The 13,561-nt window shown below is 41.3% G+C and overlaps 2 protein-coding genes across 3 annotated transcripts in view; both read right to left on the bottom strand.

Annotated features, from left to right (window-relative positions):
- The window catches only part of loxl3b (lysyl oxidase-like 3b), a 29,817-nt gene extending 27,043 nt beyond the window's left edge, over positions 1–2,774 (bottom strand). For both annotated transcript variants that reach the window (XM_030045064.1, XM_030045063.1), the window contains exon 1: positions 2,557–2,774. The gene's annotated coding sequence lies outside the window, so the exon portion shown is untranslated. The remainder of the gene's footprint in view (positions 1–2,556) is intronic.
- Positions 2,775–3,523: 749 nt separating this feature from the next.
- Positions 3,524–13,336, bottom strand: pank2 (pantothenate kinase 2). The gene is made up of 7 exons (XM_030044350.1): positions 12,945–13,336; positions 12,069–12,421; positions 10,967–11,220; positions 9,279–9,455; positions 8,844–8,967; positions 5,932–6,057; positions 3,524–5,810 (listed from the first exon to the last, which is right to left on the bottom strand). Exons 1-7 carry the CDS (start codon positions 13,156–13,158, stop codon positions 5,760–5,762), a joined length of 1,299 nt encoding a protein of 432 aa, XP_029900210.1. The 5' UTR covers positions 13,159–13,336; the 3' UTR covers positions 3,524–5,759.
- Between the last annotated feature and the right edge of the window lie 225 nt (positions 13,337–13,561).

Genomic DNA, 13,561 nt, shown 5'->3' with positions numbered 1-13,561 from the left:
GCAAACAGTCAACATCTTTAGACTTGAATGTTTTAAATTCGTTCAGCGTTTCCCCAAGAATTTGATTCTTGGCAGGGTGGAAAAGCCTTTGAAAGTGTGTAAACCAGCATTTAGAGACCAAAAACCCCCCACTGAAAGCCAGGTTCATGAAATTCCTTCAGGGATGGCAGCTCATTAAAGGAAGAATCCATCCAAAAACCATCTAGCAGTGTTTTAAAAAAAAAAAAAAACAGCTAGTATTATCTCCATTAAGCGGCAGCCTGGAGGGGATCATGTGTTCATGGTTGTGTGTGTATATGTGTGTGTGTGTCTGACCACAGCTAATCTCACATACTCCTGGGCCTATCAGCCTAATAATATAAGTGCACAGTTATGACTATGATTAAGGATGTCTTGTGGTTGCGGTGAGTAAAGACCTTTGAAAAACCTGTTTTATATCAAAATGAAGTGCTCACTCCTCCAAACACTGGAGAGAAGGAGATACGCCGGTGGTGTGTCTGTATTTTCCAAAAAAAAAAAAAGGGTGGTGGTGTCGCCTAAATCTGAGCACGAGATACACCTGGTGGGGATTTGCGCTCTCTTTCTTTGTTAATTCTTGTGGGGAAAATGTCCAAATGTTGACAATATGACATCACTTTGAGACATTTCCAACAGCCACAGTGGAGTCTGATGGCAGGAAATGTTTCAGCCATCTAAAACAACAACCAAAGATCAGGGCCTTCTTTCAAGAGCTGCCATTTTTCACTGACATTTTTCAACAATCACACAGGGACAAATCCATCGCAGGTTTCGCAGCGATGGTAAATCAACAGACCAGAATGCAATGCAGCCAGAAGACGCTGCATTTTGGGTAAGGGGTGCAAACGCAACCACTGACATAAACCAACAGTCACAATAGCAATATATCTATACCAAACAGCCCAACTGTGATTGAAAGCAACAAGTTAAGGCATTCTGGGAAATGTAGGAAATCAGTAACTGAGGTAGAGTTTTCTGTGGCATGACGAGGGAAACTGGGGACACCAAAAATGATAAATTGCAATTTTATTTCAGCATAACTCCTGGAATTCACTGAACATCTCAGATTGATGATACTGTATATAACAGTGGAGACGTAGTGACCCTCCTGAGACGGAAACTCTGGGACACATTAGACATTTAAATGAACTTTTGGTTTGAAGAAAACATTTTCAACATTCAATCAAATAAATAAAATATATGATTTTGGTATTGCAGGTTTTAGGAACTGTTTCATCCAGCTGTGGTCAGGGGACAAACCTCCATCATAGCAGCGGTGGCCAACGTGTGATTAAATAAAAGGCCAATATCAGCAGACCAATGTATCAGTCTATCTCTAATTCACAGAGCTTCTCTCTCTCTCTCTCTGCCTCACACTCAACTGTTTCTCTTCCTCTCTCGCCCCTCGCTGAAGCAGAGACCCTCCATAACAATGTGCTCATGGATCAGGTCGTGTGAAAGGAGCCGGAGGCTCACCCACTGCCCTGCAACCCCAGTCTGTCCACACGTTTGCTAATCAGCGCCAGGAGGACTCTGCATCTCAACGTTGTTTGCTTTTGTAAACTGAAACCAAAATTCCTTAGTGGGACGACATCTTTGACTGCCTGGCTGCAGCGTTTGGTCCTCGAAGGAGGTTTCTGTAAAAACCGCCTGTCACGTTTTCATGCACATCAGCCACATCCTCAGGAGGTGGATGATGGAGGAGCATAAAGGAAATGTAGATCGGGATGCATCAGCTTTCAGACAAATAGGAGACCAGGAGAGGGCAAAAAAAAAACTTAAGTAGCTCAAAATAGAAACACACAGTGACTTCCCCAGAAATTCCCAGATAATCCGCCTATAGTTTTAATTTTTTTTTTTTTTTGGCTTTTGGGTGCAAGAAAGTGAAGCAAGCATTTCTTAAAATACAAAAAAAAGAAAAGGTTCAGATACAGATTCTAAAGCCGAAATGCAAACATGAAATCCTTTCCCAGGCAGCAGTGAAGTTTAATCAGTTGTCATTTGATTTGCACAGCCGGTCGCCCTGTCAGACACACCAGGTAGAGCAGCTCATGCTTCTCTCTCAGGTCTGAGTCTGGCTTTGGCAAGATTTTTTTTTTTGTTTCCTGTTACATTCCTCACATTTTTATCTCTAATATTCTGCACCAGAGAGAGAGAGAGAGAGAGAGAGAGAGAGAGAGAGAGACTGTCTGTTTAAGTAGTTGGCTGAATATAAAATAAACCCTGCTGCAGATGGGAGTTGGATTTTACATGAAGCATCATTATGAAACGATGCTGAACTGCCTTAGCCTGTAGTTACCAAAGCCCTGTGGTGATATAATGCTGCTCTTTTTAATAACCAGACCCTGGGACGTGCTTATTATACTGTATCTGTCTTGTTGTAACTCTTTTCTCTTGTATAAAGAAGTTTCAAGTGCTGAATCATACCGAAAACAACTGTGGGAAAAAAATTAGACAAACTAAATCACGACTCCACCGTGCCAATTCGCGTCACTTTGATTAAATCTGCCTGAATAAATACCCAGTTTATTCACTTACCTTATATTTCCAGTATAAGGAGGTTATAACGGTTCCACTGAGAAGGGAAGTTTTTTTTTTTTTTTTTTTTAGTTATCCAGAGGTTCGTAAAGGAAAACAAACCCCAAAGACAAGGGGAAAATAAATATCCCAAATTTGCGCTAATTCATCTCCCCAATAAAAAAGGGTCCAATTTGCGGGGCAGAGGTCCACCTAACAGTCAATTACGCCTCGCAGCCTTTTTTGTCTGTAAATTGCCAGCTGTACAGCCCTCAGTGAGGAGCAGGAGGAGGAGGAGGAGGAGGAGACTTGTGGCCTACAAGGGGGCAGGATTTATTCCCTGGAAAGACACTCGCTTCTTTCATGCACGGTTCTGTAACAGGTTTTCTTCTTGCATAACTCAAAACAAAAGCAGAATTTAACGTGTTCGACACGTATGGTGCCCGAGAAACCATTCAACGTGTCCGGAGGCGAACATTTGAATGGAAAATACCCGGAAGGACTGTGTTAAGTAACTTCTTTTTTTTTAATGCAGTTCCGACATGCAGCATCAATATATTCTTGGGGATTTAATGGTGGATAGTATTCTCTTCATATTCCCAGAAATACTTTACTGTGTACCTGAACTGGTACAAAATGTTTATAGAAGTGTTTTTTTTTTTTTTCATTGTGATCAAAAATCATTGGAATAAAAATCTGAATTTTGAAAATGTTGCATGGTCCAAGAAGCAGTTTAGCGATAATGACCCATAGTTAGTAGTCACCCAAATTCACAGTAGAGGTGTTCATTTAAAACTCAAATCATGTGTATTTGTACTTATTTCACCGAGTCTTGTGTCATTAATGGAATATCCTATGATATAATATTCCCATACCCAGATTATAGCTTTGCCAATTTAAGAGTAACTTTTAACCTTTTTTTTTTTTAAATTTCCTAGTGAAACTCAAAAGTCTCCTGAAAAACAAATGAAATGGCCACACACAGTCACAAAGTTAGGAAAAGTCTGTATTTAATAAAGAAACTTCAGTTACAAAGTTGAAAACTGTCATAAAAAGACAGTTTTCTTTGCAATGTGCAGACTACCAACAGAGGGAAACCTTGAGATTTACAAACTGTCCACATGATCACATGAATGTTTTAAATACAAAAACATTACAGGCACTTTATTTAAATCAGTTTCAACTTAAAATCCAAGTGCACAACCATTATCTTTACTAAGTTGACAAACTGTGTCCTCTTGACTGACTGACTGACTGGTTGACTGACTGATAAGACATGGTCCCCAATATCCTTCCATGGACTGTCCATTGTAAAAATGCTAAAATGTGCTCTATGGGTTACTGAAAACATAAAATTCGTCTGGACCAGAAATATTTCAATTAAAATGACTGGAACACATCAAACAACACACTGATATCACACACACATACACACTGGAAACATGGGGCTGAATGTCAAGTTCTTTCTGTCCTGATAAACTTTTCTTTGTGAAAAGCCTGAGAAGGGATTACTGACCATTAAGGAAGGAAGGAAGCACGATATCACTTTTCCACCAATAACACATTTTCTAAGAATACTAAACTATAGAGTGTAGTACAGTCTGATGAACAGCACCTCTATGATCCATGGACTGATCTGGTCTGGAGTGACCAGATAATGTGTTTTTTTTTTTCTTTACTGGACGAATGCATTGGACCTAATGTATCTGACACAACTCTTGGCACTAAACTTTAGTTCTGGGTAAATAAAGCTATATAATCTAACTTTTTAACCGTGGTTTCTCTGTGTGTGTAAGGGCTCATCTTTTCACCGGCTCAAAGAGCAACAGCAGCCCTGGAGCTGGCAGGGATTCAGTGTCGTGCTCAAGGACACTTCAGCAGGGCAGATGCTTGGGGCTAATATAGGATCAAATGTAGCAATCCTCAATCACAGAAAGATCTCACTAACCACCCTGCTACTGACTGTCCTCATTTTAAATACCAGCTCTTGTAACAAATGCAAACCAACAAAGGTTTGGAGCAGAGGGAGAAAAAGTGGAAACAAGGTTTGTAAATCATGAAGGTGATGAGATTTCAGCTGGGTGGGTATTGTAACAGTACAGAAAGTCTATCTTTGATAGAAGCAGAAACAATTCACAAATATACAATCATTTCATATGAATCAACTAACTGTGACCTACTGGTGATGGAGAGTGATTATTTTTTTTTTTGTCAAAGTTTAAATAAAAACCACCACCCAGGTCTGAAAACTCACTCACTGTTTGTAACAACTCAGTGTTTGAACATCATTTCTCATTCACATCCATCCTAAAATTTCTGAGAATGGATATTAACTCACAGATAAAAGCAGACCTTAGTGGTTGCAAGTAATGCACAGTGCTTGTTTCAGCATACCAAGAGGGGCAGATGGGTGGAGCTTGCAGCATCAGGATAATGACAATTTGCCTGGAAAGACTGACAGTCCAACTTTGTGGACAAACTATTGTGACTATATTGTCTAAATCTTTAAGGAAACAGTTAAACACAATGTTTAGACTGATTGACCGAAAGTGTGTCTGCCCTCTTGAGCTCTTAGAAGCTCCCTGGCTCTTACAGTCTTAAATCTGGTTTATATTCTGATGCTTACAGTATCATCAAATTCAGCAAACCCCGCCCAGCTGGGACCTTGGTAGGACAAAACCACAGAAAGTATTTGTACATATTATTTGTACCAGGTCCCAATACCCACTGAGGGGTAAGTACAGCTGACAAAACTGTACAGTTACAAGTTGTTTTAAACTGAAGCATTTCAGGCAATCATGGTGAATTTCCTTGAGAGAAGACTGTGTTTGGCCTGGCTCATTTCCTCAGTCGCTCACGCAGTAACACAGGCTAACAAATGTGACACACAGCGGCTTGGACCAGCTGCAGTGGCTGTGAATACAAACTTGGTCAGGGAAGGAAAACACGTGTTGCTTGCTGACCACAATGACAGACATGTATATCAACATTTAGAGGCCATGTTCACTATCTTTACTAGCTTAGCCACTGATTTCTGAGAATTGAATAAGACTTCCAAAATATTTAGAGTCTAAGATACCAGAAGCCTGGACAACCTTACCAGCCACAGCCAAAATTTACCAGTTTGGCTTGTGAATGGTGTTAAACCTTGCCTCGGTATTGATTTTAAGCAGTCTAAAGTGCTAATGATTTGCAGCAGATAGGAAGTGCTTCTCTGGATGCACTTAGGATGGATTCAGAAGCTCCAGCAGGGCTCCGACTGCACCGAAGTATCCCTAAACAAGACCAAAACACAACAGAGAAAACAGGATTTAAATTCAGAAGTATTCTACCCATGATGGTGCAAGGACATTTTTGGTGTACAGTCCGTGGTGATTGCGGGACAGAGCTGCTCACCTCATGCCGGAGGAAAAGGGCCTTCAGCTGGCCTTTGGACCAGTAGTCCATGGCGTAGGCCAGCAGCTTCATGGAGAGGGTGTTCACCCGCAGGAAGTTGCCCACAAACACCACTCTCTCAATTTTCTTAGTAAGAGAACAAAACACAAAGAGTTGATGTAAAAAATCAGGGCACATGCTCTCATCCCTCTAAAACTGGTATACATATCAATTACATGAAACAGAGCCAATACACTGCGTTACACAGCTAGATCTACCACACTCAAGTTTATAAAGTTATAATTATTTATAATTTATAATTTAAAGTCAGTGGCTCTAAAGCTCTTGTGGTAACTAGAGGACTAGAAAGTTATCCATTTTATTCCGTCTCTGTAAAAGCTGTGTGTGCCTAGCATTTTAACTATTGTACCTAAATATTAGTAGGAAATAGCACCCTCTTCAGTAGACGTGTGCAATATTGACAAAATCTAATATTTGTATTTGTGTGTGCCGATGGCAATAATTGATATTTTGCATCCCGTTGAAAATGCGACAAAAAACTGTCTTTGTAAAAGTCTTGTATTGCACTAGCTTGCTCTTCTTAATAGTATATTAGATGCTGTTAACTCAAATCCATTGCAAAATATGAAACCCTCTGCAGTTTATGCTCCAGAGCTTGGCGACATGAATTATACAATTTAGGCAGAATATGTGCAGCTAGGCAGGATGTCCAAAGAATTCAAAGTGGTTTGAAAGCATCTCTCTCAGCCGCTTGAACAGACACCATATCCCCTGCAATGTAACTGGTGACAGCGTTTTTTCTTGCCATCTGTCGCCCCTCTCATCCTAAGGTGCTCTTTTGCCGCTACCTTAGCTGGTCGGTTTGTGCTCGACTGCTGACTCCTATTCATATTCTGTGCCCTGATTAATTTGCAGATGGTGAAACAAGTTAGTTGCGGAGCTGTCTTTAATGGAAACCGCTTTCCAACATACACTGCAAAAACGCAAAATCTTAACAAGATTATTTGTCTTATTTCAAGTCAAAAATGTCTTATTTCTAGTCAAAATATCTCATTACACTTAAAATAAGACATGATCAAATTGTTTTTAGACAATTTTCACTTGTTTCAAGTGAAAATTTACTTGAAACAAGAGAAAATTTGCTTGTTTCATTGGCAAAATTTGCCAGCGGAAAAAGTGAAAATTCACTTGAAATAAGTGAAAATTAGCTAGAAACAAGAAACAAATTTTGCCAATGAAACAAGCAAATTGTCACTTGTTTCAAGCAAATTTTCACTTGAAACAAGAGACAATTGTCTAAAAACAAGTTACTTCTGAGGTGATCATGTCTTATTTTAAGTGTAATGAGATATTTTGACTAGAAATAAGACATTTTTGACTTGAAATAAGACAAATAATCTTGGTAAGATTTTGAGTTTTTGCAGTGTAGTTTGCAGATTGGCATCTTGTGCGTAATATTTATCTTTTCGACGTCAAACCTCCTCCATTCGAGTGGGGATGATCCACATCTAGCAGGTAAATCTGACGAGGTCGCTGGTGTTTGTGTTTTGTCTCCTGACGCTGTTTGTTCACTCATTTTTCACTTCAGCCATGCAGGCAGCTCAGCCTGTTGTGAAGTGTGAATGCTGCATGCATTTTCAGTTTCATGTGCACTAGTCTGTCCTACCTGGCTTAATCATATGCAGTGAATGTGTGCAGAAGCTCAAGGCGTGTTTTGATTGGTTTTTGCAAAAGGAGTGCCTTATTACTCGAGTTTGTTATTTCACACACCTCCTCTTAGCTCAGTGTTCAGGCTTTAGAAAATCTGTGACCAGAGACCTTAGTCAATCACTGGTCATTTCAGAGAGAAGGCGTTCCTATTGGCTGTTCGACAAATGCAGATGCACTTGTATGCGATCTAGTCGCATCTGCCCTGCCCTGTTTTATTTTATTTTTTAAAAAGGTCAACAAGACTGACTCAAAATGGCTGATTCATATGAACAGTACTGGTGTAACTAAGAGATTTGCTGTTTTTTTTTTTGTTTGTTTGTTTTTTTTAACATGGTTGGATCAAAAATTACTATACAAGTTTCAAGAGTCTTGCTTTGACATTTCCTGGCATGTACTCATCCGGTGGGACGGGCTGAGGACAGAGAGCTTTGGCTTTTCCAGATAACTGCCAACCCCAGCTTTATAACACAGTATCATCTCTATTTTGGCTAACACAAAACAGCTTTGTCTGGATGTAGTGTAACTATAAACAAATCACCACACTGGATACACTTATTAAGAGTTACATTCTGGAAATAAGTTCATATGACTGCTGAATAAAGACATCCATTATCCCTGACTGCTATTTATCTGGTTTATTTTTTAATTATTTATTCTTTTTTCTTTTTCTTTTTTTGGTTTTTGAGCCTGTTTTGCTCTTGACTTTGTTCTTCTTCGATTTTTAAGTCGGGCACCTCCTGCTTCCCACTGTAACGTAACGATACATGGAGTAATGCAGTGGACCTCCTCTACGCCTTCATAGCCCTGTACAATGCTGCTTGATCAAGACGCCACAAGGCAGCACCGTAAAGAGGCTGAACGCAAAGAGGAAACTAGAGAGCAGGGACTCTGGAGGGAACCGATGGCTGGATGGAAGTTAAATACAACCTACTCAAAAAACCTTCATGTCAGTGGTGTTACAGCCCTACCATTTTTGGGTTTTTTTTGTCTTTTTTTTGGGTTAATTTTGTGATGTGCGATATGGTAATGAATGATACAACTTTTTAATCATTCCTTAAATACAATGTCACTCTGCCCCTCCCTGCACACTGCTTTGGCATCATTCCTGTCCCTGTGCCACAACTAATGAGTAAGAAATGCCATAAAAATGAGTGCCAGACCAATATTAATAAAACAGTAATAAAAAATAAACTAAAACTGACCTCGTTGAGCGCACACATCCTGGTGATGGAGCCGATGTTGTTGGTGATGGTGACCAGCGTTGCTCTGGCCAGGTCCTCTTTGGATACCGACTCCCTTTTCTCTTTGAACATCATGTTGCCAAAACTGCCAGTACAAATAAATAGTCAACAGCTTCAAATGGATGATCTCTATCTTTTTTATGCACTACGCATAATTATTCCTACTGAAATATCCCCAGTTTTCTGTTTGGACTCACGGAGCCTAGCAAAAAAATCTAATTGATTATTTCAGCCAAACTGCCTATAGGATAGGAAATTAAAACCAGCCACCGTCTAAATCCTGGCAAAGTTTGACTGTGGTAACATTTTTCTTTTCTCCAATGCATTCTGGCAGGTAACCAGCCACCTTCCTGAGGCTATATTCCAATTTCATGGTGAATAAGACATTAACTGTACCTTGAGGCCACAGCCCAGCCCGGCAGCCCAAACCGCTCGTAGTCTCCACCATAGATGTCCCGCACAAGTTTGTCCACGCGGGTGCTCTCCCCCTGAGAAGCCATCTCCAAGGCTTCCTCAAAAGTAGAGCAACCAGTCAAGAGGCAACACAGGCCCAGGAAGGTCCCACCGCCGAGGCTGAGAACACACACAAAGAGACAGACAGACAATAATATGAGATCTACAACCCAACAAAATAAAATAAGCAAATAACATAATCTGTAATAATAGCTGGCTGCTCTACAGATAATTCCCAAATCAACAATCTTAAAAAGATTTAAGTGTACTCTTCAGTGTCTCAATTAAAGTACACTTATCCTGTACTTCTCTGACAGCACAAAGGACAAAAGGCCATTATGTCGAGGGAGGACTAAGCGTTCATGAGCCAGACAGACAAAATCAAAGGATCCCTTTCAAAGCCTCCAGACAGAGAAACCACCAGTGAAAACAAACCAGTGGCGAGAGCAGGTGGAAAATAATATCTGACCAACAGTATCAACAGTGAGACCTTCAGTTGAACTAACTTAATTCAAAATTCAACCTAAACCCAAATTAGAGTATGAGAGAGAGCGCAAACAAAGGCTGCGGCTCCTAAGCAAACAGTTGGTAAAGGAAGTGGTCTGGACACTGACAGCTTCAACAAATCCTGTTACTTTTAACACCACCGCACCAGGGAGACACAGAGGGCAAACACTGACCGCACTGTAAAACCCGGCATCACCTTCACCTGGACTCGCCCTGTGTGCTGAACTCGTACTGCAAGATCTCTGGAAAGTTGAGTCACATTAATGAAAACTGTGACCTTTTGCTCTCATTTTGGGCCACTGATGTGTGAAGCTGGTCAGTCTAATAACACTGTAATATTTTCTGACATTTATGTTATTTATTGCAGACTGCATCCTTATCTTGTGTCAGTGTTGGGTGAAGGCTTGGGCATCACAACGGCTTTATTTATCAAGGAATAAAGTGATATTGCTCTTATTTTAGACAAGGTCTCATGTTTTACAACTGATTTGTAACTAGGTTGCGCAAGATTATGACATTTCTTCTTCATTACACACTGCTTATGCCACCAGAAACGTAAGCCGACACATTTGACATACGATGAGTCTTAAACTTTGACACAGTTAGGTATTACGAAAAACATGAGGCTGATTTTACCCGATTATCCAAATATACACATTTTATCTTCACATGATGCTCATTTTTACTTAAATAAAGCTTGAATGTTTGATTGAAACAAGGAGCCAACGGCAGGGGGGAATGTCGTTACCACATGGACATTTCAGAATTGCTCACAGGTTTCGCGGCTCAGTCAACTGAGACGATAGGCAGTGATTACTAACAACAGCACCAAGAGAAGAGACGCACAGTTGTAGTCGGTGCCTGGTAGTGGAACACAATGGTTGTAGCTGCTATATATGTGCAGTCCACTCAGTTTGTCATTTTCTATGTGACAGGCATTATAATAATAATGATAATAAAATCCAGGAGACACCATTAGTCTTGAGCCCTGGACAAAAACAGATAAATTTCAGCTACTGCCATTGCCGAGTGTCATTTTATTGGCCGTTAGGTCGATGACAGTCAACAAGGTTAAGATCAGTCAATACCAAGATTCTACCAATAAATCAGTGAATCCATATTACCTGGTCCCAGTGACTCGTTTGTAGTTGTTCTCAGAGTAGACGGCCAGGATGCTGACCCCGGACCCTATGTTGACCAGCAGCAGAGGGTAGGGGTTCTCCAGTGTGTAGGGCCTCTGGACGCAGCGCTCCGGGTCTGTGGGGTTTTCAAAGTAGTAGCACTCCGACGGGCCGCTGGACACCACCGAGTCGATGTACAGCACCCCGCGGATCAAACAGTCCAGCTCGTCCAGCTTGTGAAGCTGCAGGTCAGCCATCTTTATTCAGACGAGACAAAACGCACAAAAGGATTCAGGGGATGTGGTCAGGACGGCACACAGAGACAGGAAATAGTGGGAGGAGGGAAAGACCAGGGGGAGTAGAAAAACAGGAACCTTCATTAGAATTGAATGGGAGTTGTATCTTTCATAAGAAAACTCTCCGTGATCACATCTCTGAAATATGAAAGCTGCCTTTTCCTTAATTATAGTCACTGGCACTGTGTTTGTTTTTTGTTTTTTTTTTTGGTATTTTCTTTTTCATTTATCAGATACATTCCCTAGTTTCATGGGAAATTAATGGAACAACCATGATTTACTTCCCTTCAATCATTTCCATAAAGATGAACATATCAATAACATTCTGTTAGGGGATGAAAAAAGGGATATTTAATGATGTGTAAACAAGTAAAAGAAGGTGCTGCACTTTCTGACACATTACACCCAGTTCTTTAAAAAAAACAAACAAACAAACAAACAAAAAAAACAGGGCACTAGTGCATTACTATTTTTTTCTTTACATTTTTTGCCTTTATTCAGGTCATAGTAGACAGTGACAGGAAACACTGGGGGTGAGCGGGTTGTGCAACAAAGATCCCTAACCAGAAGCAAACCCAGAATGCCGCAACTGCATGGAACAAGCCAGCTCAGAGTCAGTTTTAAAGAATTATACTACCAATATCCATACAGCTCTTACTGTGCATTTGGGTTGCTCTAGTGGTCGTGTTAACTACTGCACTAGCAGCTATGCTCAGACTCCCGCTATCAGACTCATTCACCATTCTCTCTCCTTTCCTTCCTGTCTATCATCACAGTCTAGTCTGTAAAAAGCACAGCTGCAAACCCACCGTGCGGAAGTCAGACTCAAACTTGTACGCCCCGCCTCCGGTGGCGCAGAGGGTGGTGTGGAGGCTGGAGAAGTGCTTGTTGCGGCCCATCTGCAAGAAGGCCGGCAGGTCGTGCGTGGGGAAGCGGATGAAGTGCAGGTTGCCCGTCCTGCCGCACATGGTCAGGTCCTGCAGCTCCAGGTGCACGTCCCTGATGCCCGTTTTACCGTAGGCAATGTTGGAGGTCAGGTACCTACGGATGCTCTTCAGGTTCTCCACCTCCTCCTGCTCCTCCTCTGCTGTGATGTCTTTAGGTTCAAAGTAGACCAGCTTCACCAGAGTGCCTCCAATGTCCATCCCAAACCAAGGAAATGCTGCATAATGTAAAATTAAAAAAACAAATAAAAAAAACCAAAAAACAAAGACATATATCACTGTGTAACATAATAGCCAAAACCTAATTTTTATAATGAAAAATAAATAAAAAGTCTTGGATAAAGAGATGCTGAGAGACAGTGAGGACAATTAGCACTGATGTCTATATGCTGGCCCAGATAATGGCAAGCAGCTACATCCTTAAGCAACAGTACAGTGTGTACTACAAACGCCATCTTGTTGCAAAATAGGTCCTGGCTATTTACTGACACTACTGCTCATTGATAGTAGTGTGATGCCGATGCAAAATATTTTTTACTGCTTGAGAAATCGTCATAGCATATTAATCAAATCCATTTTGATTTCATCCTGTAGTGTTTATGTGTCCCACTACGGCGTTTTTGCTCCCGGTCTGCCTTTTTGTCAACTGTCTTTAGTGGTAACGCCTTCGCCTTCTGTAAACATGCAACGGTGCCCTTTCCACTAAATACACTACGCCCAAGCTGGTAACGTTACACATACGCGGCCTGCTTTTCTTCCCGGAGTCCATCCGATGCCTCGCGGTCGAGTTGGAGGTCGGCCGGTCGGACGTGGCGCTTCCACCGGGCGTGGCTGCCTCATTTTCGGTGTCGTTTCTCAAGTAACCGGGCATCTCCTTCACGGACCGCAGCTGCTTCGTGGGCGTTTCACCGTCGTCGGAGGCTTCATCTTCGCGCTGGTGGCCATTGTACGCCATTTGAATTCCTAATTAGCAACATACATGCTGTATTTTGGGCTAAACTAAATCGTTATAACATTGATTATTTATTTAGATGATGCTACCGACGCTCGATGAACTGGCTAATTAGCGAAGTAGCCGTGTCGTTTTAACGACTGTGGGTACATAACGGTTCCGATAATGCCCAGTCAAAGCCAGAGTGGGCGGGGCCAAAAGATGATTGATGGAAATATGAACCAATCGGAGTGCGATTACGCTCGTCAGTCAACCCTTCATGAAAGGCTTTAGTGGAGATTTTCCCTCTCGACATTTTTTTTTTGTATTTTAGATGCAGAAAAGCAGAACCGATAGTCAACAACTTTGCATAACTGACTTGGTTTCTTTACAAGCAATTACTCAGCAACAGCATAAGAGGAAGCTC

Source organism: Myripristis murdjan, chromosome 22 (assembly GCF_902150065.1).
Source record: "Myripristis murdjan chromosome 22, fMyrMur1.1, whole genome shotgun sequence".
Taxonomy (NCBI): domain Eukaryota; kingdom Metazoa; phylum Chordata; class Actinopteri; order Holocentriformes; family Holocentridae; genus Myripristis; species Myripristis murdjan.
This window is presented reverse-complemented; position numbering and strand designations above follow the sequence as displayed.

Coding starts and splice junctions, on each gene's coding strand:
- pank2 (XM_030044350.1), bottom strand. CDS start 13,158: ATGGCGTACAATGGCCACCAGCGCGAAGATGAAGCCTCCGACGACGGT. Junction 9,456..10,966: donor AAACGAGTCACTGGGACCAG/GTAATATGGATT, acceptor GTGTGTTCTCAG/CCTCGGCGGTGGGACCTTCC. Junction 6,058..8,843: donor GGATGTGTGCGCTCAACGAG/GTCAGTTTTAGT, acceptor TCTCTTACTAAG/AAAATTGAGAGAGTGGTGTT.